This window comes from Anser cygnoides, chromosome 5, assembly GCF_040182565.1.
Source record: "Anser cygnoides isolate HZ-2024a breed goose chromosome 5, Taihu_goose_T2T_genome, whole genome shotgun sequence".
Classification (NCBI taxonomy): domain Eukaryota; kingdom Metazoa; phylum Chordata; class Aves; order Anseriformes; family Anatidae; genus Anser; species Anser cygnoides.
The window spans coordinates 34,553,896-34,580,049 of NC_089877.1; the positions used below are offsets into that span (position 1 = coordinate 34,553,896).

The 26,154-nt window shown below is 45.6% G+C and overlaps 1 protein-coding gene across 9 annotated transcripts; it reads left to right on the plus strand.

The window, feature by feature from the left end:
• On the plus strand, positions 1-25,031 carry ATG13 (autophagy related 13). 9 transcript variants are annotated; one of them, XM_066998753.1, is made up of 18 exons: positions 1-47; positions 5,284-5,365; positions 5,986-6,066; positions 6,686-6,805; positions 7,253-7,299; positions 7,803-7,943; positions 8,372-8,412; positions 8,947-9,043; positions 9,393-9,491; positions 10,280-10,370; positions 12,810-12,908; positions 14,528-14,638; positions 15,431-15,564; positions 19,301-19,418; positions 20,136-20,213; positions 20,558-20,674; positions 21,150-21,278; positions 22,022-25,031. In XM_066998753.1, exons 2-18 carry the CDS (start codon positions 5,297-5,299, stop codon positions 22,097-22,099), a joined length of 1,650 nt encoding a protein of 549 aa, XP_066854854.1. In that variant the 5' UTR covers positions 1-47; positions 5,284-5,296; the 3' UTR covers positions 22,100-25,031. The 9 variants fall into 9 exon arrangements, with proteins under 9 accessions (XP_066854854.1, XP_066854855.1, XP_047920995.2 ...); XM_048065033.2 differs by lacking the exon at positions 1-47 and adding an exon at positions 286-582; XM_048065034.2 differs by lacking the exon at positions 1-47 and adding an exon at positions 287-582 and having other exon boundaries at positions 14,555-14,638.
• The last annotated feature ends 1,123 nt before the right edge of the window (positions 25,032-26,154 follow it).

Genomic DNA, 26,154 nt, shown 5'->3' on the forward strand with positions numbered 1-26,154 from the left:
GCTCCTCGCCGGACCTGCGTTGCCGAGACCCCCGGCCCGACCCCGCGGTAAGCCCGAAGCTCCGGGGCGCCGCGAGACCGCTGCGGACCCCCCGGGGCCGCCCCCCGCCGGGCAACGGGCGCGGCCCGGCCGCGGGCCCTCACCGCGGGGTCCCCGTGAGGCGGAGCCGGCCGGCGGCAGATTCGCCACGGCTTCACGCCGGCCTCCAGCGGCCGGGCGGCGGCCGGGCGGGCGGGCGGCTGCCAGGGGGGCGCTGCCCCTCTGCTCCCCGCCTCGCCTCCTCCCTCCCCGGCGGGGCCGGGCGGGGAGCGGCGGCCGCTGCTCGCGTGTGGAAAGTGCGGCCGCGGACGCTCAGGCGGCGCCTCCCCCGCCGCGGCGGATGAAAACAAGCGGCCGGGATGGCGGCGGCCGGGATGGCGGCGCGGCGCGGGCCGCGGCTCTGAGGCGGTGAGGAGCCCCGCCGCCACCGCGTCTCCCCACGGGGGCCGGGCCGGAGGCAGCGGCCGGGGCCGGGCGCGGGGAGCGGCGCTGAGGAGCGGGGGCCCCGCGGGATGAGCCGCCGGCACCGCCGCCCCCGCGCAGGTACCGGGGCTGAGCGGCGGGGGGGGGGGGCGGTGAGGGGGGGGAGCCCGCGGTGGGCGAGGGAGGCCCGGAGAGCCTGGAACGGGGCGAAACCCCCCTGTTCGTGTCAGCCGGGTCGGCCACGCGGCGTGTGGGCGTCGGGGAGGGCCGGGTGGATGGCCCCGTGGGGTTTCGGCCCTGTGGGGTTTCGGCCGTGATCCCGCACCTCAGCTTCTCCCAGGGGGCACACACGGAAGTTGGGGCTCGGTGTTTGTGGTCGTGGCCGTGGTGCAGCGTGTGCGGGGGCAGGCTCCTCGCTCTGCGTACTTCGGCCTGGTAAACAAAGCGAGGGATGGACCTTGGGGCTGGCACCGTGTTCAGACCGAGGGGAAGTACGGAATGTGACTGGAGTTATTTCGTTGTGTTCTTCAGCCAGGGGAGCTGGCAGGGCTGCCCTTGATAAGGTATTTCCTAAGTGGGAAGGCATTTACCAGTGGTGAAGTAAATCTACTTCCTGATCAGCAGGAAAATTGCCTCCTTATCAGTCAAAACTTAGCCATTCCGTGAGCTACAAGGCCTTTGATCAGAATATTTGTATCATGTGAAGCAATTTTTTTCCTAGAATCTGCTCTCTTTTAAATCCATACACTTTAAAGAATGACTATGGGACATCTCAACATTCAGAACAGTTTTCTCCTTCCTTCTTTCTCCCCAGGTTCCTGACTAACCCACTAAGCAGAGGAAATGGAGATTAACTTCTAGTAACTGTAGGATCCGTGTAGAGTTTGATTTACAGGCCTCGCCTTGAAGCAGAGCACTTTTCAGCAGAGATCTTTTTATAGTTGCTTATTAATGTGCTCAAAATACCTGCTTGCACTGAAGCTCCGTGATCGTTGACGGAGATCTTCTAGGAAAGCCTTCTTGGCAGTCAAGCCTATTTATCAAAGGCACTCTATTAAAAGCTTCCAAAACTTCTATGCACTTGTTTACCTGAGTGATTCAATAAGGAGCTTCTGGAGCTTCACGGAGGACGTACTCAGAGATGAGATCTGGGTCCTGTATTTACAAGAAAGCTCTGAAAGAGTGGTAAGGAACAGGGAACCCAGTCAGGGGCCACAATCAAATAGATAATTTGGGAGGGGGAACTGGGATGAGCGCGGTCTGCCTCTTAGGAATGAGAAGGGCTGTCACTGCCCTGTGCTCTATTTAATGTCAGCGTGCTGCTCTGGGGTAGAAACCTTGACTAATTATTGTGCGTATCTGTTTTAAAGGAAAGCATGATGAGGTAAAGCTGTAGCAGCCATGGCTCAGAGTGCAATCTCAGAGGAGGGAGGTAATGGCAGCAGCCCGTATGTGCTTTCCCCAGCACTAATGCTAACGCCTGGTGCGTGCCAAGTGCCTCAGCTCCTTTATGCAAGCGTCAAACACGCGTGCACAGCGAATTCCCAGGCACAAAACCCGTATGGTAATGCAGGTGCTCGCAGGTGTCGCCGTGCACCTGTTGGGCGCCAGGCTCACAAGTGCCTGCACGCAGCGCGGCCGCTGGCAGCGGAGCGGGGCCACGTGTGCTGCCTAGTTCCTCCGGGCTGCACCGATGCGCTGAGGGGACGGCTCTTGCAGTTTGTTGCATCATGCAGGCCTTCTGCTCACGTGTCCTTCGCTTGGTGAAGGGTGCTGTAGCTACAGGTAGAGTGTGCGAGGCACAATGCTTAGGTGTCAAAACAATGGGGAAGGCTAATATTTACCTTGTAACCTTGCAAAAAAGAGAGAGGCTTTCGCTAAAAAAGCCACGTGGCATTTCTCCTTTGAATATTTTTCTCAGACTTTTCTGCATAGAGGGAAGCAGAGACAAAGCCACATGAATAAAGATGAGTACAAAAGTAGATATTGCAGAAAGGGAGAGACAGTGCAGAAAGCCAGGTAGCCAAGACGCTTGTTTTACCTGTGAACGGCCTGTGTGCAAGGCTGAAGCAGTGAGGTCTGTTTGTTTAAGGGATTATTTGGTTGAGGGGGAAGCAGTCATCTGTAGATTTCTGAACAAGACCAAAGGTTAGTTCCTTCTAGTTGTTAGCCAGTGTAAAATTAGATAGCGTCCTCGCTGAGCTGAGCATTGCTTGGATAACTGGCACTTAACAAGGACCGTGCTGGCATCACAACGTGCAGGACTTCAGGAGTTGAACAAGTTTGGTGAAATTAAATTTAAAGAATTTTGAGGTCAGATTGCGGAAGCAAACCCGAGGTCATGAAAGCATTTTTGTAAATAAAACATTTGTAGTTTAGGTCTGTCTTGATTCTTCTCAAGAGTGATTCTGCAGGTGAACACTGCCTCAGCAGGCCGCAAGTAATCATCAGAGGCTTCCCTGCAAAAATGAGGAGATGCTGGTTGCCAGATGACAGGCCTTAGACGTGCCAGGGGCTGAGTTCCAGGGTCATAGTTTTCCCTGAAATTACAGATCCCAGACGTGGAATCTTGCCCCGATTGTTCCTGCTGTGCTTTAAACTCGGGTGAGTCAGCTGTTGCTGGCATTTGGAGCTTGAGATATGAAACTCCAAATGTTTCATGGATGTTACAGAAAGTTCAGGATCGTGCAGAAAGATTTGTGTTCCTGCCGGAGCAGGGCAGAACTGTGAAGCTCTCATTCTGGGAACCCTGCATCCAAGGCATGGCTCTGGTGGCTGTTCCTGTCCCCTCTAGAGATATTTGGGTAATACCAGAACTAATGCCTATGTTACACAGAGAACCGTGCTGATGGTCTGCGTTGTTTCCTTTCCTAACTGGCCACCGATCCTAACATCTTTTGTTAGTTCCCTAACATTTTGTGGCAGTTGACATCCAGAATTTCTTTCCAGTCCCATAAGGCAAATGCAGGTGATTTATTCGACAGCTCTCCTGTGCCATAAAGATAAATTCGTCCTTGTACCTTTCTCCAGGAGTCCCTCTCACTTCTTTTCACATTAAAAGCTAATTTGATTTCTCTTGGTATTTAAGTGTCAGCATTTTCCTTGCTGAGAAAAAGATGTATTTTTTAATGCAGTGTTTTATTGCCTATATCAGCCAGGTTTTCTGTGGATCTCAGGTCCTCTCAACCCCCACAGTGCTTTGCTGAGTTAAGTCAGAAAAATAATGACTACATTTCACTCACTTTTTTTTTTGTAGTGGGAAGGGTCAATACTAAAAGCTTCTCCTCCTGAGGAGGTTAGGATATCCGAATTTGATAATGTATCTACTGTTAAATTGTTTATGTTGTTAGTTTACAAATCAAATAATATATAATAAGAGGCGTAGTGCTGGCAGGTGCCCTATGAATGTAGCCCAGGAACGTCCCACCATACTAGGTGCTCAGCTTTGTTGTTATCGAGTCATGCAGAAAGCAGCATTCGGCTCTATAACATGCCCTATTAATTGCAGTGCTCTTACGTAGCAGCATTACTTAAAATAGGCGTTTACTTCTATTAATTGAAATATTTCAAGTAGAAGTTCTGGATGTGCGTAGCCATGAAAGATTATATGATATTTTCTGTGTGATCGGGGTTACTGGCCCCTTTGGCTAAGCTTTAAGTTGTATTAAGTCGCATACCCAGCCCTTCTCGACACTGCGGTCGTGCTGCAAGTTCAGGCGTTGCTTACAGGTTCGACACTGGGTGAAGTGACCTCACGCACATCCGCTGCTCACCCGCTGACCTGGGGACCCCAACATTTCTGCCCTGGGCAGCGCAGTCCCTACGTAGGTGATGCTGGACGAGCCGCTTCGGGGTGACTAGCTGTCTCAGAAGCAAAACAGCAACAGGAATTAAGAATGAAGTAATACTTAGAAGGCTTATGAGCAAAAAGCACAATCAAAACTGCTAATTAGGGCAGTCCTCGCCATGGTCTCTGTATGATTATTTACTTACATGTGAAGAAGCTGAGAGACAGGGAAATTACCTTTTATCCCAGACCACGTGAGGTGGTGGTGGCAGAAATCTGCTTAGTAGCTTGGCCTGCCTGGCTTCAGGCACTGTGCAAGTTCCATGGCGCTGCTAAAACCATCGGTAATACTTTGAAAATCAAGCCGGCGTGACTGTGGGAGCTGAGTATTTGGCATCTGAGGCTGTCAAGAGGAGTGCACGTGGCATTGTGGTCTATCCTTTGAAAAAATACATCTTTTCGGTTGGTTGTAGGTAAATTTGTGGCTGTCAATACTGTTTGTTGGGAGTAAAGAAGCCCATTCCACGGCAATGGTTTGTTATACAGATTTCGGTACCTGCTGAAATACACCTGGATACTGGTTTTAGAACTTCAGACCCAAGAAAAAACAATTTGGCTTGGTTGTGACCAGTGCTGTTAACAGAGAATATATTATTTCTGAAGGCAAGATTCCCATGTCTGATGAACAGCTTGATACAGAACCCAGTGTGGTGTTGGTGTGTTGATTGTTTTATTTATTTATTTTTTAATTAAACTAGCAAAATAAGAGAAAATGTACCCAGTTTTAATTGTGACCCCTGTTTTTTTCCTTTTTTTTTCCTAGTACCTTTTGCGTGGACCAAATATATTATTATTCATGGGAGTTTAAAAAGAAGTTCAAAGTTCTTAGCATGTTGGTCTTTTAACAGGCAGAGGCCTTTGGTGCTTGTGTATTTCTCTTGACATAGCCTCAAATGGCAAAATATTTTGAAATCTTAAAATCCAGACAGAAAGCTGAAGGAAGATTTCATTCCTATGCCTGTGCTATATTTCAGATTGCCATATGCAATGGACACTGATCTCAGTTCCCAGGACAGGAAGGACCTGGACAAGTTCATCAAATTTTTTGCTCTAAAGGTAATTTTTTCTCGTATGGGTAAATCCCTCTGTTTTCCTTTTTCACAAAAAAAAAAGCCGTAGAATCAGTTGCAGGCACATCACACCTCTGTCAGCGCGGGGCTCCTGTCGACCCAGCTAATCACGCTGCAGTTAGGTAGTACCTTCTGTTGGGCTTGAAACTTCCTTTTCAGCCTATCTACATTTATGCTGATACGTAACGATAAAATTTGGCCTCACTTGGTACCTAGATTTTACTTCCTGGCCTTGTTAGGTGCAAGTAGAAACTCTGGCAATGGATATGTTATAAAAGTACGGAATGGCTAGGCTCCTGTTTGTGTGTTCAGGTTCAGGATATAATTGTGAATTTTGGTTCAGTCGTAAAGAAAACTGTGCAACTCCCGATCACAAAATTGACTTAGTCATTTCATGTTCTAGCAAAGAAGGGTCAGCTTAAAGTCACTTTCTGTCTGAAATACATTTAGCTGTTGCATGTAATAATTTAAGATGATTATACCTGAAGATTAGCAAACTCTACTTCTCTACTTTCTGGTCAGCCCTTTCATTTTTCACTTGGATTATCGGTTAGGTTCTGAACTCTGCTGAGCTCAGGAGATCAGATCTTGTCCTTTCTGTTTCAGACGGTACAAGTAATTGTCCAGGCCCGACTTGGAGAGAAGATCTGTACCCGATCATCATCCTCCCCAACAGGCTCTGACTGGGTAAAGTCATGTTTTGTAACGCAGCTCCATTTCTGTTTTTGTTTTTTTGTGTTGAGAACACAATAAGGTTCTTTCAGTCTTGTGCAGACTGTAATAACTATTCATATAATAACTACTATATCCAATTATGTTGATTGGCATTTTTTTTCTTGTTGACATGCAGCATGTCACTCTGGGCTCTCTAAGGGCTGATTAGAGGAGAGATAAATGACACCTCTCAGCAGCTCCTGCCAGCTGACTAAGGCACATTTCCAAGATCTGCTGGGGATGGGGTGATGAGTTCTTTTCTGTCAGAAGTTTGCAGTTCTGCAGTTCAGGACTGTATAAGTGATGGGCTTTATTAAGATTGGAGAGACACAAGATACTCTGTGGGTGAACGTATGACGCAAGTGAGAGAAAAGGAACAAGTTTTTTATGGCAGGATCAAGAAAAACATTTGAATTAGCAGCCAAGGAAATGTTTGCAAATATGAAAAGCCTGAGCCAATCTGGGAATTTTCTGTTTCATAAATATTTCAATGGACACTGACCTAGTATGTTATATATAGGCCTCCACAGTGTACTATTAGGCATTTTTTTCAAAGAAATGCAAAAATTGAATCATCTCTTTCATTCTGCAGTTCAATTTGGCCATCAAAGATATACCAGAGGTTACTCATGAAGCAAAGAAAGCCTTGGCAGGACAGCTGCCCGCTGTTGGACGGTCTATGTGCGTGGAGATTTCTCTCAAAACCTCAGAGGTGAGGACTGAGTTAAAATAGATGGTGATTTTAATTTTTTTTTTTTTACTTTAATCTTAAGTCACCTTCTAGAGCTCTTACCTTTTAGCCCAAAATAATGCAAAAGCACCTCCATTTATGAAGTTAGGTAATACGTTAATGAAATATGTTGTATGACAAAAACAATACACTGCAAATACCTGAGGCCAAACACACAAGTGATGGAGCAGCAAAACTTAGTTTCTTAGACCATGAGGAGCTTAGCCATTCTGAGGAAGGCATTCCCTCAGGTGATCGAGTTTTGCAGTGAGACTTCCAGTGTACTTCTTTCTATTGTTGCATTGTAAGAAAGTGGGAACCGGGAGAAACATCTGTACTGAGAGGTGTGGTTGTTGCTGATTATTAATGAGATGTGAAAAGATTTATTGTCTGAAATGAGCCTTTGTTCGCCATCTTTCTCTGATCCAGGGGGATTCCATGGAGCTAGAAATTTGGTGTCTAGAAATGAATGAAAAGTAAGTGCATTCTTCACACTTTCTTTGTGTTTGCTATTTGTTTGTTTTAGCTCATGAAATGGGGAAGCGCTCGATCCATGTTGATGAATGAGCACATAATTGTCTGTGGCCTGTGACACTTCAGAAGGAAGTTGCCTCTTTGTCTAGTGCAGCTGTCAAGCTGTTTAATAGTAGTGTCAAGAAAAGAAAATAGTAATTTTGTTCATTCTTCCATTATAATTAGTAGACCTCCTGAGATACAAGAGTACATATATTCATTTACTGCATTTTTTTTCTAATATTGTAAAGATGTTTCTGCCTAGTACAAGGCTGCATGGCATTTTTCAATAATTCTACAACAGGTGACTAGTAGGACACTTAGCAGATTGGTCAATAACAGCAAACTGCATTGGGACCTTATTTTTGTCATTTTGGCAATAAAACTGACATGAAAGAATTGGCCAAGACTCATTTTGATTAAAAATTTGCTTTCTTACTTCTATCTTTTCCCTTGTGTTCTATAGGTGTGACAAAGAAATCAAAGTTTCATACACCGTATACAACAGGCTGTCTCTACTACTGAAGTCTTTGCTAGCTATAACCAGGGTAACTCCAGCCTACAGGCTCTCAAGGAAACAAGGCCATGAATATGTGATACTGTACAGGTAAAGTGGAATATGAAATTCCTTATCTGGAATAGCAGAGACAAAAATAGATTTGCATAGCGCAACTGTAAATGTAGTAAAAAGGGATGAGTGACAATAAATTCAAATGAATTGGATTTAGCTACTACTGAAGAGCAATAAAGAGAACTTTGAACTGTGTGTCACCTTATAGCCTCATTCTGAGACATTTAAAACTTAAAGAAATATTTTTGATTAGACTCAACTACAATTTTCTCTTCCTTTTTATGTGGCACGTCTTCCTCTGAAGTAGCTGGAAGGCTGAGATGGGCATTCTAGCTACTGCTTATGTTTTTTACTAGAGGAAAAGTGGTTCCAACTGTTCAACTCATAAAATTAATTAAGTAATACAGAGTATGCTAGACTTATGTGCCCACTGGACCTAATAGATCTTTTTTTCTTTCTTTCAGGATATATTTTGGTGAAGTGCAACTGAGCGGCTTGGGAGAAGGTATGGTTAGGCAACACACACAAACTAGAGCAGAACTGTTTTCCGTACTGGTGACACATTTGTTACTATTCCTAAGTGCCACAAGGAACGTAAAGCCTGAGGTTTACACGTGATTTTTATCTGGATCAGTGAAGGGTCATGTCATAATGTGGCAGGTACAGTGTGGTGCTTTGACAAAATCTACAGCGATTGCCAATTTAACTCTAGTGATCCAGAACTGAAAGAAGAATATGAAGTTATGCTTAAAAGGCGTAGAACCAGAGAAAGGAGATAGTGATCTACTCAGGATCAAGAAGCATTTCAGAGCAATATGTGAGACCAAGATAAGAAGCAACATCAGGAGTCTTGTAGATGAAGCCTACCAGCAAGGCAACCTAGTGCTGCTTTGTTATAGGGTGTGTGTGTTTGGAGTTGAGATTGCGAGGGATAATGAAAACACCATAGAAATAAGACCATGCAATAAGGCAGTAAGGAACATAAGTAATCAGGTTCTGTGTAATCAGTAGAACTGATAATCATTCTTCAACCCTACAGGTTTCCAAACAGTTCGTGTTGGGACAGTGGGTACCCCAGTTGGCACCATCACTTTGTCTTGTGCCTACAGAATCAACCTTGCTTTCATGTCAACCAGGTGAGAAAATGGGATCATACCAGAAACTGTTTCACAATAACGTAGTATTAAACCCCTCATATTATAAGCCCCTAAATCTTTCCCTTCTGCTTATCCTTTCCTGCTGAAATTCTCCTTAATGGAGAATATCCTCTAATGCTCAAGTCTTCTTGCAGCAGAGTATTTGGGTAGTCCTGAGTCAGGCTCTAGAACTCCAAATTGCTGATGCTTGGACTTGCAGGGCTGAACTGTAAAGATGCTCTGGTCCCATTTCCGGACACTAGGGCTCTCTGTGAGGGTACCATGAATTGGGATGCAGTAAAGAAAAAAAGCAGCTTTACCAATAATGCCATTGCTTGTTGCCTTGCAGGCAGTTTGAGAGGACCCCTCCTATCATGGGGATTATCATTGATCACTTTGTGGACCGTCCCTATCCCAGCTCTTCGCCCATGCACCCCTGCAATTACAGGTGAGGAAATGCTGAGTGAAGTCATGGGCCATGGTGAAGGCATCGTTACGCCCAAATACAGAGCCTTTTCCACTGACTGCATGGGAAGGGAGACTGGAGAATTAGGGTCAATCATATTGATCTGATTGAGCATATAAGGAAAGGCAACATTTCTCTTTGTGTCTAGCATACTAAGTGCAGCAAGCCCCGGTATTTTACCAAATTCCTTACAGAAGCACTTGGAGACAGAAGAGGTTTAACCTTGGCTGTCTTTGGGAGTTTAGAAGGGTAACAGTTACTCTTGCTGTAGAACTACATGTCCAGAGGCATGCAGCTCCAGGGATTTCCAATAGAGAAAGATTAAAGGTGAATTTCTCTTTGTAGATGAGAGGTTTGTCCAAAGTTCATGTGAGAGCACTCAGAATAGGCCCGGAGGTATTGTTTGACAGTGGTTTGGTAAACATGAAAGCTGGTAGCATTGGCTAGTATAAGAAAAACTTTGTTTAGTGTTTAAGGAAACCTTTTCTTTAGTTTTTTTGTTTGTTTTAACAAACAAAAACATACAGGGTCGTATTTCTATTTGTGGGTAGAAGAGAAGCTCTTAGGATAATTCTGGGGAAAATGAACATTTCCATACCCTGTTTTCCTCAGTTCTCCCAAGTAGATTATGAGAGCCGTTAATAATTCTCCTTTCAACTCCACCCAAATACTCTCAACTTCCCTGCAGCGTTTGTCCCAGTGTGTTTTGCTATTTGTTTGTTGTGTGGAATATTTCCAGTTAGGATGTTTTTCTTCTCTTCCTACTTTAGAGCTGGTGAGGACAACGGTGCAGTATACCCCTCAGTAGAAGATTCCCAAGAAGTGTGTACCACATCATTCTCCACCTCTCCTCCATCTCAGGTAAGAGAAAACAGGCTCTTTTTATTCCTAGGAAGAACAATCACTGTTAGTGTAGTGTGCATACTCCTACATCAAGTGCTGTGCAAACATGCAGCCTCCTGCTGCTAATTAAAATTTAATGTGTAAGCTTCTTACTCTGCATTCTGAGTAAAACCTAGTTAGATACTAATTTCAACAGGATGCTAAAGGACTAGAAAGACTGAATTACTGAGAAAGACCAAAAGAACCAACTCTTTTAGCTGGTCTGAGACATGCCTGAAGAGGATAGCAGTGTACTAGATACATACACGTACTGGTGCTGCGAAAACAGGAATTCAAGGGATCAATGCCAGGTAGCATAAGTAGAGGTAACAGGCTGACATTGAGAAAGAAACACTAAATTATCAGGAAGACGCATATGGCACAGTCATATTTTCCAGATTGCAGTCTGGAAAATCAGAAAAAAGACAAAAGCCTTTGTTGGACCGTCTAAAACAAGTTTGGGCAGCAGGAGTAAGTATCAGCAAATAAACTGGGTGATCATATTGAACGAAGGACTTAATACAGTTCTCTGTACTTCCATCTACCCATGCAAATTTTATTGAAGTTTCAATTTTAAAAAAGAAAATGGATGCCTTCTGAATCTTGAAAAACAGGAATTCCAATTACTACCTTTTCTCCTATCCATATATATCTGACTCCACAATTCTGTATTTTGAAGACTTGGCCAGCTTTGCTGTTTTCCTATGACTTTAAATAATCATGAATGTTCTGCCTTACTGTCCAGCCAAGCAGATGGCTCTACTGAACTTTAAAGACAATCTAAAGAGTCTGTAAATCTCTTGCTTTGGATGTGAAATGCAGAATGAAGTACAGTTGGAATGTAGTTCCAAACTGAAAGAATTTGCTATGGGTCTTTCTGCTGCTTCAGAGGAAGTAGTATGATTGGTTTAGCAGAGTATGTTCTACTGAATGAATGAGCTAGAAATGAGCTCTTCTTAGGAAGCATTTTTGTGCCAACTGGCAGCTTTTGGGTGACAGGACCTCAGGCAATGAACCTCAGGCAATGCTGAAGTGATCAGCCAGCACTCACGGTAAGTCTGAAGGAATAAAGTTTTTTTTCCTGTTCCAGGATATACAGCTCAGGAGACGGGTTTGTGGCAGAGTAGTGTCCTGCCTGTTCACAAAGCAAGCTAAGTGCAGTAAGGTCATGAGGAAATTTCCACTGGCTTGCTCATGCCAGTGTTACTTAACAGTAAGAATGTTTGTAAATACACTGAAGCTGACATTTCCCCAGGGGACATGGAGCTTTGCTGTCACTGAGGGAAAAAGCTTTATGAAACCAGATGAACCTCGAGGATTCACATCAAGTATGAGCCTACATTCTTGCTTTTTTGTGGCTCACAGCTGCCATATGCTGTATGCTTATTTATAAAGCAACTGCCAGTCTTCTTTACCACAGTTAGAATTGTACGGCTGTTTTGACGGAGTGGTTTCTAAAGTAAATTGGAGGGGGGGAAAAAAGCTAATTTCTTTCTCCAACTTTCTATTTACAACTTAATGCTTAGGAGAATACTGGAAACTGTGTGGTGTAGACAGCCTATAGGCAGACTGTCCAAAGCTCTGCCTGCCTTCCCAGAAGAAATGAGGCCTAGCCAGTGTGATACAAGGAAATAAGGGTTACCTTCTCCCTGTGAGCTTGTATAGCATATCTGTGTGTGTGTTGTAAAGTACCCCAAATTCATGAGAAAACCTGGCCACAGGTAATACTCAGAAACAATTTGTCATAATCCTGTGCTGATAGGAGAATGACTGCTACAAGGTATAGGACTAAACCAGATCTGGTTAGCAGTCTCTGTAAGAGTGTTCACTTCTGGAGTGTCAGTACTGGTGAAGGAGCTTTCTCTTCACATCCATATGCTTGTGTTTCCCTTAGTCTGGGCCCTCTTTAGTCTAAGGGTGCAGCACAGACATGCAAAGATACAATTCCTGCTGCCCTTCCAAATACTGGAAGACTGAGTGTCTACAGGTGGAAAGTATTGAAATAAGTGTAATTTGTACATTCCAAAATAAAATTGCTTTTGGCTTTTTCTGGCAACCACTCAGGCTTCTCCTTGCTAATTGGCTGGTAACAGTTCTAATTAGCTGTGGGACAGAGTCTCTGGCAGTTACTTTCTGTTGGTGTTCACTGGAGTCTTAAATATTACCTGTGTGGAGTGGTTCACCGAGATTGGAAAGCAGTCAATTCTTTATAAAATGAATGTGTTTCAGGCAATATTGAGAATTCTGCTCTACATGTACGCATGGCTGCTGCAGCCAAACACTCTTCACTAGCGTTCAGTTCATCCAACTCTTTATAGTTCTTCTCTGAAGTCCTTCTCTCTCTTTCTCTCTCTCTCTCTCCCCCTCTCTCACTCTTTCTTTTCCTTGTTTCCTCTGTGTGTCTGTGTTTGTGCACAGTGTGTTTTTACTGTCACAAAGGCACATTTTCAGACCCCTCCTCCTGTCGTGACGGACACCTTGAAGGTCCCAGTGATGGGACTGGCCTTTTCACATCAAGTGAGTTGTCAATCGAATATGTTATACGTGGCCAGGTAGTACTGGCATGACAGAACAAATACAGGAAAGTACAAATTGGACAATGCAGAATATTTGTTGTACATGGGAAAGGCTGGTCAACCCCGAATGGGACAGGTATGTTATTTGGTCAAGTAACCAGTAACAGTTCGCAAAACCAGTGCGCTCTAAATATAAAGCCCACCTGGAATCTTTGCACTGAACAGCAGTCCTGCAGGAAGCAGCCTGTAAAACTTAATGAGGGTACAGGAGAAAGAGGAGTTTTCTGCAAGGTTTTAAAAGGGTCTTCACTGGAGAACAAGGTTTTGCTTTTTGTTTAGAAAAAAAAAAGGCACAGCATAAATTTTTCAGGCTGGTCAGGGGTTGAGAAGGAGCTGGCGTTCCCTAGAACCTGCACTAGTCATTAAAACAGAGATACTGTTAATTTGAAGGAGAAAAAAACAAAAACTCACTTCCATCTGTCCTCCTGGTTACAAGTAACACCTGATGAAGACCTGAATTACTGTTATTTGTTTACATCTCACAGGACTGTCCAAAGTCATATTGCTCATATTTTTGCAAGTCTCACAACAGAGGACAGAGAAATATTTAAATAAATAAAAATAGGAATGCTTGGCTACTACAAAACTTAGAAAAAGTGGTTGAAGAATTGAGAAGCGTGGCTGTAGATATTGAGTATTTCTTAAACAGAGGTAATATCAGTGAGCAACGCTCCCATAAATTCCGTAAGAAACTTCTACAGGAAGATGCATGTAAAATCTTCAAGGCAATATGAGTTCTTCAAAAAGAGTCAAGTTTGCTGGATATCTATACGAGCAAAATATTAACAATACCGCACCTGCTGTCTGAGAAAAGATTGCTCCTTTCAGCTTAACTAGCCTCATTTGAATAAAAGTGCTTTTCATCAGTCAGTTTCCTGTAAATTATGTCGGCATTGGCACTGCTGGTATTACACACAGAGCTCTGAAAATTGTTCCTCTTGAGGTCAAGAAAGTCAGTCCAGGAAAGTTTTTATTTAATCTGACCAGCTAGATTTCTCCTTAAGGTGTGTAAGGAACTTCTCCTGGGTTTCACTACTTCCAGCACTTCATTCCTAAAGCAGTCTCACAAGGGTTAGCTTCCCATTTGTCTTTAGAACATCCACGGGCATCTGTATTCTTTGGCAGAAGCTATTTAAACAGGTTATGAAGATCAGTTATTTTAATGTGCAGTGGAAATGGGTTCAGTTGATAACACGGTTGCTTTTTGGGAAAATAAAACATTATCTCCTGAAGTATGTGAAACAGCCCTGTAGAGCAGAGCTGCCCTGTGACTGAATGTCAGTCATACCTCACGTAGCCTCTTGTATGTGTAGGAAACCAGCCTTGCTTTCTTGTCGAGGCCCAAACTTTGTCCCTTGCAATAAGAACTTTTTGAAGTAATAACCTTTGCAAGTGACTAATGAAAATCTAGCATCCTTCTGCCAGCCTGAAACACCGTGCTGTGCCTCTGACTCCTCCTGTTCCTTCTTCAGTGACTGATGATTATTCAGACTGTGGGGCATTCCCCTTCCCCTTCCTCTCCCCTCTCCCTTTGCCCTTGTTTTTTCTCTTCTTTCTTAGCTTTCCAGCTCTCGTCTTTCCTATCAGCCTGCTGCCCTGGGAGTTGGATCAGCTGACATGGGGTATCCCGTAATCTTTGCTGGTGGCTTGAATGCTGCACACCCTCACCAGGTACTTGTAGAGGGTAGAAGAACAAGCATGGCCGGTATTGCAACAATTATGTCACCTCTACATCTGAGAGAGGCCTTGAAACTAGTGCATGCGTTGGTGTCCTGTCTGTCAGGAATGAAAAGAATCTAGGGTAAATATAGGGAAAGCGCAGCTTGCACAGAAGCTAGGAATTGGCTCCTCAGCATCCTTGACTGTGCTGCGGTAGGGTAAAGGTCATGTAGAGAAACTGTGCTAAGAGAGGCCAGACCTGTTTGCAGAACCAAACCTGTTTGCCTGCACTGATGTGCCACTAATTCCAAACTTTGGCTGTCTGACAGAGCTGCTGCCACTGTAAATCTCCAAGCCCAGCACAGCGCTTGGAGTTGTAGGACACGCTGACAGTCTGTACTGGTGTATTTGCATCCATGCATCAGACAAAATAAGCTAAGTTGACAGAAGTCTTTTTCTGCCTGTAACATTGCTTCTGCACCAGAATTTTGCTGATGTAGTGACAGTAGCAAGAAGATGAGAGGATTTCTTATTTTTAATTACCCCCCTCTCCTTAAGCAGAGGACCTGTGAACAAAGAGCCCTGCTGTATAGAACAGGCCTGAAGTGGAGAGGAATAGGAAGGGAACAAGAGTTTGTACTGAGGTGCTCACCATCTGCTTGACGTCACCTCATGGGGGCAAGAGCCCAAGTCATATGCCAGAAGCCACAACTTAGTCCCAGTGTGTCGGAATCTGCTCTGCATTGCCCTGTGTTGTGGAACTGATTTTGAGATGTCTAACTTGATCATTCCTCTCCATCTCAGTTGATTGGTCCAGGCAAAGAGGGGGGAGTTCCCCCAGTTCCTAGCCAGCCAGCACATGGCACCCAAGCTGACCAAGAGCGGATGTGCACCCCGCTAGATGGAGTCCACTACTCAGCAGCTACTCCTTCCAGTAGGTAGGTTGGTTTTAGATGAATCACTGCTTGTGATAACCCATTTAGAATCACGTTAAGATAAAACTTTTTGTTTTCCCCTTTTTAGCTATTGTTTGTAGCATAACTCTTGTCTTCCCCCCCCCCCCCCCCCCCAAAAAAAAAAAAAAAAAAAAAAAAAAAAAACAGCTAGCAGCTTTGTCTGACTGGGACTTTTTCAGCCTTTTTCCAAACAATGATCTCACCCATCTACTTATAGCTGCTGGTCACCATAACATGGCTTGCGCCTTCTGTTACTGCAGCCTTACTACACAGTTTATGTATTTTTTAAGCTCTGTATTGGTTTTGCTGATTGTGAAACAACAAGGTGAAGTAAGTTCACAAGTGAATCTTAAATTCTCAAGAGATTTAGTGAGAATTGTTGTGGAAAATAGTTGTAGTTACTGCAAATCTGTGCACAATATTAAAAAACTTTAGGCACAAAGTTACTTAAAAGGAAACAATGCAGCCTCAAACTGTTCTAAATCACCTCCCTTTCTGCTAATTAAATCCTTCTTTTTTTGGTCACCATATTCATTTCTTATGAAGTGTCTCTTGGGGTCACATAGTTCTGAGTCACATATACTAAGCAGAGATTTTGCTATGAGGAATCCAGAAATCATAATTGCACTAGCACTTTTCTGGGTACATTATGTAAATAGTCATTGTGCCAGGAGACTCAACCTTTTTCTTTGTTTTAAATTTCCAAATACCTGTGGTAGGAAAGTAAACAGGCCATAGAAATAAATAGTAGCTATTTAGTGAATTAACCATACTGGCACTGGCTGTTTTGACGCATTAGACTGCTGCCTCTGTAACCAGAATGACTGATAAAATTCTGGTTCTTGCCCTCACCTTCTGACAGATTTCTGCAACTACTGTATTACTGAAAAAATACTAGTGATGAGCAGGAACAGCTCTGAACATACACGTTCTGAAGTTAAGTCCCTCTCCAAGAAAGAGAAAGCTGTTTCAAGTCAGTTGAACTTTTCATTCAACTAACTAGTTTTGTTCCAGATTCCAGGATGCGGAGACGGATGAGGAGTTTTATAGGCAACTGACAGAAGTTGCAAAATCGTCGGCGCTTGTCCTCGTGGGGGACTTCAACTTCCCGGACATATCCTGGAAACACAACACGGCACAGAGAAAGCAGTCTAGGAGGTTTCTGGAGAGCGTGGGAGATAGCTTCCTGACGCAGCTGGTCAGTGAACCTACCAGGGGTGGTGCCCCGCTAGACCTTCTCTTCACAAACAGAGAAGGACTGGTGGGAGATGTGGTGGTCGGAAGCTGTCTGGGGCAGAGTGACCACGAAATGGTAGAGTTCTCTATTCTTGGCGAGGCCAGGAAGGGGACCAGTAAAACTGCTGTCTTGGACTTCCGGAGGGCTGACTTTGAGCTGCTCAGGACGCTGGTTGGCCGAGTCCCTTGGGAGGCGGTTCTGAAGGGCAGAGGAGTCCAGGAAGGCTGGGCGCTCCTCAAGAAGGAAATCGTGATGGCACAGGAGCGGTCCGTCCCCACGTGCCCAAAGATGAGCCGGCGTGGAAGAAGACCGGCCTGGCTCAACAGAGAGTTGCGGCTGGAGCTTAGCAGAAAAAAGAGGGTTTATAATCTTTGGAAAAAAGGGCGGGCCACTGAGGAGGACTACAAGGATGTAGCGAGGCTGTGCAGGGAGAAAATTAGAAAGGCCAAAGCTCATCTGGAGCTCAATCTGGCTACTGCCGTTAAAGACAACAAAAAATCCTTTTACAAATACATCAACGCGAAACGGAGGACTAGGGAGAATCTCCATCCTTTACTGGATGCGAGGGGAAACCTAGTTACTAAGGATGAGGAAAAGGCTGAGGTGCTTAATGCCGCCTTTGCCTCAGTCTTTAGCGGCAATACCGGTTGTTCTCCGGACACCCAGTGCCCTGAGCTGGTGGAAGGGGATGGGGAGCAGGATGTGGCCTTCGCTATCCATGAGGAAATGGTTGGCGACCTGCTACGGAGCTTGGATGTGCGCAAGTCGATGGGGCCGGATGGGATCCACCCGAGGGTACTGCGAGAACTGGCGGAGGAGCTGGCCGAGCCGCTTTCCATCATTTATCGGCAGTCCTGGCTATTGGGGGAGGTCCCGGTTGACTGGCGGCTAGCCAATGTGACGCCCATCTATAAGAAGGGCCGGAGGGCAGACCCGGGGAACTATAGGCCTGTCAGTTTGACCTCAGTGCCGGGGAAGCTCATGGAGCAGATTATCTTGAGGGTCATCACGCGGCACTTGCAGGGCAAGCAGGCGATCAGGCCCAGTCAGCATGGGTTTATGAAAGGCAGGTCCTGCTTGACGAACCTGATCTCCTTCTATGACCAAGTGACGCGCTTGGTGGATGAGGGAAAGGCTGTGGACGTGGTCTACCTTGACCTCAGTAAGGCTTTTGACACCGTTCCCCACAACATTCTCCTCAAGAAACTGGCTGCTCGGGGCTTGGACTGGCGTACGCTTCGCTGGGTTAGAAACTGGCTGGATGGCCGGGCCCAGAGAGTTGTGGTGAATGGAGTCAAATCTGGTTGGAGGCCGGTCACTAGTGGAGTCCCCCAGGGCTCGGTACTGGGGCCGGTCCTCTTTAATATCTTTATCGATGATCTGGATGAGGGCGTCCAGTGCACCCTCAGTAAGTTTGCAGATGACACCAAGCTAAGTGCGTGTGTCGATCTGCTCGAGGGCAGGAAGGCTCTGCAGGAGGATCTGGATAGGCTGGAGCGATGGGCTGAGGCCAACTGTATGAAGTTCAACAAGGCCAAGTGCCGGGTCCTGCACCTGGGCTGCAACAACCCCAAGCAGAGCTACAGGCTGGGAGATGAGTGGCTGGAAAGCTGCCTGGCCGAGAAGGACCTGGGAGTATTGGTTGATAGTCGGCTGAATATGAGCCAGCAGTGTGCTCAGGTGGCCAAGAAGGCCAACGGCATCCTGGCCTGTATAAGAAGCAGTGTGGCCAGCAGGTCGAGGGAAGTGATTGTGCCCCTGTACTCGGCTCTGGTGAGGCCGCACCTCGAGTACTGTGTTCAGTTTTGGGCCCCTCGCTACAGGAAGGACATGGACGTGCTCGAGCGAGTCCAGAGAAGGGCGACCAAGCTGGTGAGGGGTCTGGAGAACAAGTCTTACGAGGAGCGGCTGAGGGAGCTGGGCTTGTTCAGCCTGGAGAAGAGGAGGCTCAGGGGCGACCTCATCGCTCTCTACAGTTACCTGAAAGGAGGCTGTAGAGAGGTGGGGGTTGGTCTATTCTCCCACGTGCCTAGTGACAGGACGAGGGGGAATGGGCTAAAGTTGCGACAGGGGAGTTTTAGGTTGGATGTTAGGAAGTACTTCTTTACCGAAAGGGTTATTAAGCATTGGAACGGGCTGCCCAGGGAGGTGGTGGAGTCACCATCCCTGGAGGTCTTTAAAAGACGTTTAGATGTAGAGCTTAGGGATCTGGTTTAGTGGAGTACTTAGTGTTAGGTCGGAGGTTGGACTCGATGATCTTGAGGTCTCTTCCAACGTAGAGTAAACAAAAATCTGAGTCCACAAGTGTCCCAGTTCCCTTTTGTGCTGATGACTGAAGAGGATGGTGTGAAACAAGGACAGAGATTTCTGTTCTTCTCCTTTCCAATACTAGGAGTAGATCCAGAAAAATGAAGGAGTCTTTCAGAGCATGTGATTTGTCTACGTTGTACCATGAGTCACTAGTTTGTTCTCCTTTCCCAGTGAGGACACAGAAACAGTATCAAACAGCAGCGAAGGGAAGTGTGGCTCCCCACATGACCTTTTGGAGACCATCTTTATCCGGAAAGTGGGAGCTTTTGTCAACAAACCCATTAACCAGGTAACTGGCAGTAGATTTCCTGAGGGCACTGTACTCTGGTTCTCCCCTCTTACACCAAGGAAAAAAGCACCCCAATGCCAGGCTGGTCAAGGAGACTGAGAGTGTGTATTTCTGCCTGCAACATTTGCCTACAGGGTCTTGTTACAGGCATATTTTTCATAAAACCCTTTGGGGATGTGACAGCTGCTGAATTTGCCCCACTTTGTCAACACCCTGTTTGGGTATGGAAGACTTCATACCCCACTTCGGTCCTACAATGATCTGTACTGCCACAGGTTCATAAATTGGAGAAGCCGGCAGCAAGCCTCCTTTCTTTGAAAGGATGTGCAATAGACCGGTTCATCACAAGTAAGCAAGCATTTAGGGAAAGCAAGCATCTCATCTTAGAGATCTGCCCAGTTGCTAAAGCTGCTTTTAATTAAGCTTTTTTTAAGCCCTCTTCTAGGCTCTCTGGATGGACAAAGAGGGTTTGTTTGAATACAGCAGTGTTTTAATCCTTGTCTGTCTTCTATAAGAGGTGTACGTGAAATCCCAACTCAGAATATGTGCATTAGGTCAGCTGAGTGCAATCTATTTCATGCCTTTTAAATGAGGTGGTCGGCCTTTTGCCAAGCTGATGACATGATCTTGGGCAATTTTTAGTAGCCCTGGCAAAGCCTTTTCTGTGCTGGGTGAGCAGAGCATCTTAGTAAAATTCTTTTTGCTGAATCTCTTCAGGTGACCATGGCCAACTTAGACATTCCTTTTGCCATGTTTGCTCCCAAGAATGTTGAGCTGGAAGATAACGACCCCATGGTAAGCCCCTTCAGAGGTATAATATGTACCTTCTTAGCACCCCTCATGCAACATCCGTGCTATTCCTTTCCTTGATTACACTTTGTGGTGTGTTCTTTGATGTTGTTTTATTTTTTACGGGGTGTTTTTATTTTATTTTTGAGAAAACAACTAGTTAAGCTTACTTAGTTTCAAGAAACCTCCTGTGCTGAGTCTTGGGGTCTCTCAACTTGCAAACATGTCTTTGCTGCCACTTCTACAGCATGTGCTCATGGTCCAACCTCCTGACTGTCCCCACACTGTCAAAATACGCAGACAGATGTGATCGTAAGATCAGTACTCACCATCTTTGATTTCTTGGGCAGGTCAATCCTCCTGACTCCCCAGAAACTGAATCTCCTCTACAAGGCAGCTTACACTCGGAGGGCTCCAGTGGCAGCAGCACAGGGAACACCCATGATGACTTTGTTATGATTGACTTTGTAAGTGCCCTGATCAGTGCTCTCACACAGCTGCATCCTCAGGTGGGCTTTATGTGCTGGTACAATGGCAAATGGTTTAAGAGCTGTTTTCACTGGGGGGAAAAGATCCACGATTCTCTGCTCCAAAATAGAGCCTGCCTGTCCCAAAACTGCAATAATACCGACACACAGTACCACCAGTTACCAATGAGATAACTTTGTAGTTCCTACCAACACCTGGGCTTTTTGTCCTCTCTAATGCTTAAAGGAGCTAGATTCCAAGGAAACGCTCCCTTCCAAGTGCGCTCAGTCAACCACAGATCTTGGCCTAGGCAGGGACTAAAGCTGGAGCTGTTCGGTTATTTCATCTGCAATATTGCAACAGTTGTTATACCAAGATGGTGACCAATAGCAGGTCATATCTTTACCTGAGGTCATGGTAAAAGGGAAGCCAAGGTCTCTGAATGAGAATTAACAGCAGTGTTTTTGATTCTAGAAACCAGCATTTTCAAAAGACGACATCCTTCCAATGGACCTGGGGACATTTTACCGTGAGTTTCAGAACCCCCCTCAACTCAGCAGCCTCTCCATTGACATAGGAGCTCAGTCCATGGCAGAGGATTTGGTATGGAACCGTGAAGTTTCTGTTTGTGGGAATTGTACATTCTTTATAGTACCCTCCCTATTCCTAGTTTGAAAGAAGTAGCATCCTCTCAGAAGAGAGGCCCTGCCCAAAGTGGGGGTCCCTCGTTAATATGTTCCAGAGAAATGCAGATTTGTTTGTGGCACACCTGAGGCTCTGAAGCTTGTGTTTATCTTCAAGCTAAAAGTTGCTGTCTGTGGTTGCTTGCTGTGGTTGTCATTCAAACCTCCAAAACTAATCCCTCAAAACTGATCCTGCTTCTGCTGCATCAGGCTTAGTGGCAGACTAGGCCTGATCTTGCAGCCTGAGCAGAGGTAAAATCCTGGTGAAAGAGTTGTCTGGGTGAGCACAGTACTGGGCTTGCAGCCATTGTAACGTACTGCGGGGAAAAATGAATTCCAAAGGTGAAGCACTGCAAGTGACTTGATTAAGGCAGTGACTTGAGCAGGCTATTGTGCTCCATCTGTTGGAGGAACTGCACAAGGCTAGGCCCCAGTGCACCTCCTCTTCCTGCAGAATAAACAAACCCTGGGCAGAGTGCCTTTCTCAGGGTCACTTGCTCGATCCTACCAGAGGACTCCTGTGCATGTGGGAAGGGGAGCCCAGAGCAGTGGAGAGGGGTTGGATGACTTAGAAAAGGAATTTTTGCCTTAGAAGGAAGCTTTAAATTCATGCTTTGTCTGCTGTGAGTGAGTCCTGATCTGAACCCTTCTTTGCTCTTACAGGACTCATTACCAGAGAAGTTGGCGGTCCATGAGAAAAATGTCAAAGAGTTTGATGCCTTTGTAGAAACCTTGCAGTGAAGGTATTTTCCAGTTTTACTGCAGCACTTCGTCTTCAAGGCATCCTGGAGAACAATGTCAACAGATATCTCTATCACCCCTGTTCTGCCTTTTGTCTCACTTTGACTATTTCCTTCCATCAAGTGAGCTTTCTTTGATTGCTCTTTCAACAGCTCACCTGCTGGTTTTCCTCAGCTACTCCACTGCATAGTTCTGGACCGCTCTTCCTGTTCACGTTCAGTTTTGAATTTATGACCAGTAGGTACACAGGAAGTCAGACTCCAATGTATGAAACTCATTTTCTCTTCGGTCTGTTCTGTGTGGAGGGGCTTTGTGAACAGTTGCCATATGTTTCCTCCAAAGATCCCATGGTATAAGTTCCCTCGACCTAGGTTCTTGCTAACAGACTGTTTTTCCTACAGTCTTCGATCCCTTTAGAGCATAGAAAGCTTTGGCTCACTTCCAAGGTCTGCGAGTTCAGCAGATCAGCAGTTTTAAGTCCAGGACATCCATTCCGCAGAACGGGGCATTTCGGCCTGACTTCAGTGTGAGCGCTTGGAGCCCAGGGAGAGACGTCGGCTTTGGGACCTGCGTAACGCAAGTTACCTTTGTTTTCCTGCTTCTAAGGAACTGGGTCTCTACACAGTCGTTTTGTGAGGCCTTCTGTTATGCTCGCTGATAAGCAGGAGTGGAACTACAGAAGTGCTTTCCACAGTTCCTTCCTGAGCGTACTGACACTCAGCCATGCTGAGTTTACCAGTGTTGACTGTGTTGGCAAGCCTGCACGTAGCAGCTGTGATGATGCTGAATTCATAGTCTCTGCTTTTGAAATGTAACTGTAAATACTAGGAATCCTATTTCTTTAGGGTTAATGTAATTAGGAGTCTTAGTCCAAGATTCTTTCCTCTAACCCGTGCAAACTTTTCTGCTTTATGGTTAATAGATGATCTTAATCAAGAAATATTTATTGCTTTTAAAGAAACCTATATTTAAAAGATGTTGTTTTCATGTAGTAGTGCGGGTCATTCTGCCCTGGATCACTGCAGACAGCATGTGTGCCATGGAACCCTGTCCCGTGAGTCTCCTTTTGCAGGAAAATATCCAAAATATTTATTTTCTAAGACAGACTTGATTATTCTAATATAGTATTCTGTTTTGGGGACTATGTTTCCATTACACCCAGTCAGGGCCCACTGATACAACGAAATGCACACATCAGTGTAGTGGAGTGGTGGGGACTTACTTAGGTAAAAAGCTGTATTCTGATAGGTATGGATGAATTTGCAGCGTTCTTCAGCCATTCAGAAGGCAGCTTCTATAAAGAAGCACATTTTTGGGAGCTTATGGTACTTTTTAATCAGCTGGCTTTCGATGAGCTGAAATTTTATTTTTGTAATGAGCTGGCTATTAGCAGTTGTGACTGGCTGGCAGCACTCGGGTTGATTTGGCTGTTGTGTGTCTTTTGTCTGACTTAAGGAGGGGAGGAGAAACAGTGACACTAAGCAGAAACTTAGATAAGGTAGGTCTTCTCGTGGTTCTCTTTCCTCCTCCCATGTGTAACAAGCAAGCAATTGCAAGACCCCTTACTGTCCTAACCTATGTTTGTTTTTTCCCTTTCTCCAGAAGTGAGGTTGTTCTGTCAGTACTGAGGAACCATCTTAGTTTCCCTAGAGTGGTTAAGTAACCAGCCTTCAAGTTAGTGTGATGTGGCAGCTTCTTCAACTTTGCTGCATTCTTAATTGACAGAGCTGATTGCTGGCAGGTGACAGGGGGAAGCCCATCTCCTCTCTAGAACACTAATTCTGTGCCCTGGTAGAGCAAGGAACCGAGTTCAGAGTAGAGCTTATTGTAAGGTCAGATCAACGCAGTGCTTGAACTTCACTAGCTTTTGTGTTAAATGACGTGTTCCTTCACATGAAGGTCGTGTGAGCTCTAAAAGTCTAGATAAGAGCTGTACTGAAGGAGAAATACCTACCCCGACTTACCCAGCTTACTCAACCAATCCAACTTTTCAGTAGCCTCACAAAAGTAGATGCACGGACATCTTAAAGTTTCTAAACGGCTTAGTAGAGGACTTAAGTTACATGGGATTTAACAAATACTTGATCCCCACAGCCAGAGCCACCTTGTTTTACAGGTAGAAGAGGTATCAGAAGAGTGCAGAACATAAGGAACGAGGGTATCGCCTGGTTCTCAGCTCTGCTCAGGAAGCTGGTCTCCATCACCTTGTAGGGGTGGTCACTGTCACCTTTCCCTTACAGGCAGCTTGAGCTGAGCTGCAAAGCAGCAGAGAGGGGGGAAAACTGCTGGTTCACGCTGTATTCAGGGAGAAGCCTAGAACAGCTTGAACTTCATCTAGCCAGTGCTACTGCTGTCCTCGCGTCACAATGAAAAGCTAGGGAGGTGGCAGAAGGCATGCCATCCTGCTAATCCTGCCCAGGAGGTCCCCTGAGCCACGCACTTGCCCTCATTTGCTGCAGTTCCTAACATGGCTACAGCTCCCCCATCTCGTTAGGCAGCACTGCAGTGGGGCAGTTCTTTTCTACTTCAGCAGGCTGGACATTTGCCTATATAAGCTGCTAGTGTTGAGCTGGATGGCCACAGCAATAAAGAGATGCTCTAGGGCTGAGTTATGTGCCTCTTTTCTGGACATTCCTCAGCTTCAACACATAGTTGCTACATCTAGGTAGGCTCTGAGTTCTCTGACCACTGTGTAAGTGTTCTGCTTCAAGAAAGAGCTAGATGCTGCTGCAGCCTGCCACAGCTTGTTACGGGGGCTGTTTATTTTTGCAGATGTCTGCTCAGTTCTGTGTTAGACAGCATGTGTATAGCTGCTGCTTTACAGATACTTTGGGTGAAGGGGAAGGCTCCTAAATTGTATTGTTTTGGAAATAGTCTCCAATGTACTTCAAGTATTCAAAGAATTTCCAATAAAACTTTTATGTAAGCAATGGACTGCTGCACTGCTCCATTACATGCTTTTCTCCACATCTGCTGACAGCTTTGGGACAGTCCCAACCTCTCACTCTTTCTCCTTCAGGAAACAGGACGGTCAGTGAGCTGCCTGCCAGTGAGTGCAGGATGGAGCAGGTTGATTGTCTCCACCAGGGGTAGGGTGTGCAGTGCACCGGTGTGCTATGTTTGGAGTAGTCAGCAGGACCTCAGTGAGGCTGCCTTCTGGGAAGAAAGACAGCAAGGAAAAAGAACATGTGCCTGCCTGGTCCCATACACAGGCGGGGGGGAACAGTCCTGACTTATTTATTTGGATCCAGACTTACCTGGATGTCCCACCCGAGCTGAAATGTTAACTCATCTCCTAAAGTGGTGGGGGGAAAAAAAGCAGAACGTGCATGCTCTGTGGTTACTAACACACTTAGTATGTTAGTATAGAGTATGGGAATATTTTGATCTGATACAAGAAGTAGAAGAGATGTATAAGATGCAGTGTGGGCATCCCAGCAGCAAGAAAGGCTGGTGAAGGAGCATGCTGCTTGCTGCTCCGCTGTTTGGAGGTAGCACGTAGCTCATGGCTGTCTGCTAACCAACCTCAGCCACAGACTGAAGCCTATGAAATCGCAGGCTACAGCCAAAAGCACCATCCACGTGAAAAGGCCCCACAGAAGTGCTAAGGTTAAGTAACCCCTTCAGCTCTGGATATGCGATACTGTGCACTAAGTGACAGCAGGTAAATAAACTAATAAATCAGACTACAAGGACCATACATACACAAAGTACCGCTTGTGATCAGATGCCAAAAATGCCTTCTTGTGTACAGCTGACAGCTTCTCACAAGTCACACTGAACAATGCCAAGATGTAGAAGGCAAATCGGCAACATGGGGAAGCCCTTAATTGGATAGCATGGACCTTGAATGATATACAATCAGTAATAAAAACTGAAGAGCAGCACACTTGTATAATTGGAAGCGCTAACATCAGCATCAACATATCTAGACAACAAGCCAAGCAGCCACAGCTCCTGCTACTGCCCAAGGGTAGTGCTTTTAGTTCCAGTGCTCTCTGTCCTACTCCCACATCCAGTATCTTTCACTTGTTATGCTGTACTAATCACTTCGG